At 56.6% G+C, this 4,664-nt stretch overlaps 1 protein-coding gene across 1 annotated transcript; it reads right to left on the bottom strand.

The window, feature by feature from the left end:
- Nucleotides 1-287: 287 nt before the first annotated feature.
- On the bottom strand, nt 288-4,359 carry LOC123255868 (leukocyte immunoglobulin-like receptor subfamily A member 6). The gene is made up of 5 exons (XM_044684588.1): nt 4,326-4,359; nt 4,009-4,047; nt 3,548-3,832; nt 2,228-2,611; nt 288-388 (listed from the first exon to the last, which is right to left on the bottom strand). Exons 1-5 carry the CDS (start codon nt 4,357-4,359, stop codon nt 288-290), a joined length of 843 nt encoding a protein of 280 aa, XP_044540523.1.
- Between the last annotated feature and the right edge of the window lie 305 nt (nt 4,360-4,664).

The following is a 4,664-nucleotide window of genomic DNA, read 5'->3' as shown; positions in this document are numbered from 1 at the left end:
TCTAAACAGTGGGTTCACTAACAAGTGGGGAGGGGACAGGTTGGAGAACAGGAAAGACTTCCTGTAGGAGACATCTCCTAAGCTTAGTCTCAGAGACATCTTTGCATTGTAAGAGGAGGTGAAAAGGGAGAGCATTCCAGGCAGGGGACACAGCCTGGGCAAAGGCTCAGAGGTGGGAAAAGAATGATAAAGTGCTGTAGGAGGAGTGGTGGGAAATGAGGAGAGCCTGCATAGGGCAGGCAGACCCTGACTGGACACTCAACTCTACTGCCTCCCTCCCTGCTCTGTCAGGAATCCTCCAGGTACTCAGCTATGGACCCATTCTCAAAATCAGGGCTTGGAGAGGAAGGGGCAGCATTAGCGGCTCTGCAGGGGTGTCCAGAGAAGCCTGGAGAGATGGAAGGTTTGGATATAGGAGTGTCAGCACAGCTCTGTCCAGACTTTCTCTGTGAGGGATGTTGGGCAAGTCCCTCCTCTCTCTGGGCCTCCTGGATTTCCCATCTGTCAAATGGGCCTGAGCTCAGGACCTCTCCTGGCCTAGTTCTGAGACTTGATGCTCCTGTGATTCCTATGACTCCTTTCTGAGGTCCTGGGGGACTTTGGGGGCAGACAGGGACCCCAGAAGAAAAATGGAGGAGCTGGTGACATAGGGGGGACCTTCTGAATCCTCCTCAGGACAGCTTGTTCTTGATGGTTCCAGGGCCCTGTAGTCCCTCCTGCCTTGGGGCAGAGCTCTGAGTCTGTGCTGGACAGAGGAAGGATGAGGGGGAGGAGATCCCTGTGGTGCTTCCAGCTGAGGGGAATTGGAATTGGGGTGTGGGTACCTCAGAGACCATTCCTTACAATGGGGAAGCCAGATATGGGAGAAGCAGTGCTCCCATCCCTAGTCCCAGCTCTGGCTGTGTGGGTGAGGAGAGGGAGGGCCCAGGGATTCCTGAGGAAGGGAGAACATTTGAGGCTTCAGAGGAACCAAGAAATAAAGAGAGGGGAACGGAGGGACTCAGGAAAACCAGAGGTGCCCATAAGAACTCAGAGATTCCTCTTCATTCTGGATCCATCTGGCCAGAGAAGATTATCCCTGAGAGCCTCTGAGACAAGGACAAACACGTCATTCTTGTGCCCTCCTTTTGGGATCTGAGAATCTCTGGATAAAAGCCTGTGTCACCCCCATTTCCCCACAGCCCCTGTCCTAGAAGGCACCCAGCCCCTCCCCCAGAGTTATGACACCCAACTAGCTCTCCTGGCAAAGTATCAGATGCTCCATCTTGTGTCACCTGGGCAAGGTCTAGTTTCCCTGCCAGCTGCCTCCCTGCCTCCCTCTCACTCAGAATCCCTTTCAATTTACTGGGGCGTCTCTTTATTCTTGAGGTGTGGCTGCCTCCTGGGGGCTCAGGATCACTCGAACCCATGCCAGGGCTGCTCTGCCCCTCTCTGCTCCCCATCTTCCTGACCAGCCCTGTCCTTCCTTCTTCCCCAGCCTACTCAGTAGTGGTCTAGACAGAAGGTGGACAGCATTAGAGAAGAGAGACACCCCCAGCCTGTCCTCAGAGGAAGCAGTTACTGGGTGGGGGGGAAAGTCAGAGCTGGAGGAGTCTCAGAGCTTTGGGAGAGATGAGGACCCTTCGAGGACCCAGAAACAGGGAGAGGAAGAGGAAGGGGTCTGGGGGGTGTTTAACATGCCTCCCCTCCCCCATATTTCCCCACCCCAACATCAGGCCTGCTCTGTTCATTTTTGACTTCCTCCAACCCCTTCCTGGGGTCGAATAGAATATTGTCTGGATGTGGGAACAACACGACTGAACAGGCTGCTGATGAGGGGTGTCTAGAGGGGTCACAGAGGAGAGGCCTCACTGACTGCATTCTCTGAGGATGACCCAGTGCCCTTCCCTCTGACCCCCCCACCTCTGGGNGGAGGAGTCTCAGAGCTTTGGGAGAGATGAGGACCCTTCGAGGACCCAGAAACAGGGAGAGGAAGAGGAAGGGGTCTGGGGGGTGTTTAACATGCCTCCCCTCCCCCATATTTCCCCACCCCAACATCAGGCCTGCTCTGTTCATTTCTGACTTCCTCCAACCCCTTCCTGGGGTCGAATAGAATATTGTCTGGATGTGGGACCAACACGACTGAACAGGCTGCTGATGAGGGGTGTCTAGAGGGGTCACAGAGGAGAGGCCTCACTGTCTGCATTCTATGAGGATGACCCAGTGCCCTTCCCTCTGACCTCCCCACCTCTGGGGTCCCCTGGGACAGGCCCTGAGCAGGCAGGGAGGGAGCTTGGGAGAGGTGGGGGGCTGGGAGGGGCTGGGGCTGCCTCACCTGAGACCCTGAGCACCAGGGGGGCGCTGGGGGAGGACCACTCATAGGGGTAATAACTATAAAAGCCATAGCATCGGTAAGTGCCATCGTGGGTCAGATTCACAGCAGGGAAGAAGAAGTCAGCCTGACGCCCCCTTCCATGGCTCTGCATCCTGCCTCGGCTGATCTCTTCTCCATCCTTGTACAGGACACACCTGTTATACCACCACTCTGACCAACACTGCAGGGTCACGTTCTGTCCTGGGGCCACCTCAGAGCTGGGCAGGGCTGCCAGGGAGGGCTGGTTAGAGAGGCCTGGAGGGGGAGACCCTGGAGTTAGAGCCTGAGCAGCCCTTGTGCAGGGAGGGGGCAGATCTGGCTGGGAGGAGGCCTGGGCTGGGCTGGGAGGTTCAGCTCTGAGAGAGGAAAAGTCACATGTATGAGGGGAGCGAAAGACCTTGGACAGCTCCGGGGCAAGGAATGGGGGGAGTGAGGAGAGAGGAGAGGGGGGGGGGTGCCTGGGTGATCCCCTGGGACAGGCCTGAGAAGGAGAGGAGGAGGCTCTGCTGAGTCTCCTGATCCCCCTCAACACTCTGCCTGGGCTGGGAGAAGGTCTGGGCAGCAGCAGCTCCACCCTCTGCTCTCTCCTGGCTTTGGGAGGGGCAGGGCTGGCAGTAGGAGATGCCCCAATAACCCTGCCCCCCCGCTCCCCACAGGGAGCCCAGCTCTGTCTGGTCTCCTGAGGTCCAAGCTGAGCCTGTTTTGCCTCCTAGTTGACCCCAAGATGGGATCTGAGTGAGGAAGCTCATGGAACAGTGGAGAGAGCCCTGGGCCTGGAATCAGGAAGATCTGAGTTCAAATCAAGCTTTACGTCTATCCCAACTATGTGATCCTGGCATGTCACTTCCTCTCTGCCTCAGTTTCCTCATCTACAAAAAGGGGATCACACTAGCCCTGACCTGGCAGAATTGTTATGAAGATCCAATGAGACAGCAAAGGTAATGTGCTTGTCACATAGCAGGTGCTATAGAGATGTTGATTCCTCCTCTCTTCTCTGAACCCCAGAGGGAGAGCTGAGGCAGACACAGAGGAGAAGCCAGGAAGGGCAGAGCCAGGGGGACACTTGGGGCCAGGCTGGGCTGAGGAGGGACCCAGAACTATGGAGACCCTGAGCCAGCCCTGCCTGAGGAGGAGTGTAAGAATGAAGAGAGGGGGAGGGGTGGGGCAGATGGTGGGGGTGATCTATCTTATGAGTCACCACCAGCTCCAGGGGGTCACTGGGCTCTGACCACCCATAGGATGAATGTCTGTGGCGGCACCGGTAAGTCCCTGCATCATATGCTGTCGCAGATGGGAGGGAAAACTCGCCCTCGTTTCCAGCTTTTCTCATAGCTTTGATCTGTGACCATCCAGATTCTTGCTTTTTCCCCAGCCGCCACTCTTCAGCCTCCCATGACCCCCTGCACCTGAGGGTCACAGCTCCCCCTTGGGGCACCAAAGAGCCATTCTCTGCCCTGAGGGAGGGTTTGGGGAATCTTTCTAGAAGGGAAGGAGAACTGTAAGGTCCAGGGAATCCCCCTTCTGTAGGAACCCCACCCCCATACCCAGTCCCCTCTCTCTTTACATCCTGTCAGCCCAGCCCAGCCCTCCCCCAGCTCCCTCTCCTGGGTCATTTGTATCCTCTGGGCAGGGGGATTGTGGGGGGAAGGACTCACCTGCTTCCTGGGTCCTTGTCCTCTTGCACAGACACAGCCCTGGTAGAGAAAACCCTCATTACTCACAGCTCCCCCTCAGCATCCCCAAAGGAAGGACAGAGACAGCTCAGAGCCAGTGCTTAGGGCTGCTGTGAGTGAAGGAGGCTGGACCCCAGGAGACCCCTCTAAGAGTCCTGGCTTCTCTCCTCCCAAACCCACCTTGCTGTGGGACCATAGACTTGTCACTGCCCTTCTCTGGAGGAAAGTTTTCTCCTCAGTACAGTGGACGAGGGGGTGGGGGCAGTTAGGACTTGTTGGTGGGTCTGCTGAGGACTCACCAAGGCATAGCAGGACTGAGAGGGCAGGAGTCATGGTGCTCCCAGAGGCTGGTGGGAGAGGGGACCCAGGCTGACCTGGAGCTGGTCTGAGGCACACGGTGTGACCAGGGACTGCTCTGCACTGTTCCCTCACCCTAAGCCTATCTGAGAAACTTCACTTCTCCTTCCTCTCTTGGATCCTGCTTGACTGATGGCTCCATGCAGTGAGGAGGATGTGTGTGTGTGTGTGTGTGTGTGTGTGATTGTTGGAGCGTCATCTTGGGTCAGAATGATGGAGCAATTCTTGCTTTTTCCTAATGATTCAGCCCCCATACTCAGGGACAGATCCCCTGGTCAGCT

The sequence above is a fragment of the Gracilinanus agilis genome, unplaced genomic scaffold, assembly GCF_016433145.1.
Source record: "Gracilinanus agilis isolate LMUSP501 unplaced genomic scaffold, AgileGrace unplaced_scaffold53525, whole genome shotgun sequence".
In the NCBI taxonomy this organism is placed as follows: domain Eukaryota; kingdom Metazoa; phylum Chordata; class Mammalia; order Didelphimorphia; family Didelphidae; genus Gracilinanus; species Gracilinanus agilis.
This window is presented reverse-complemented; position numbering and strand designations above follow the sequence as displayed.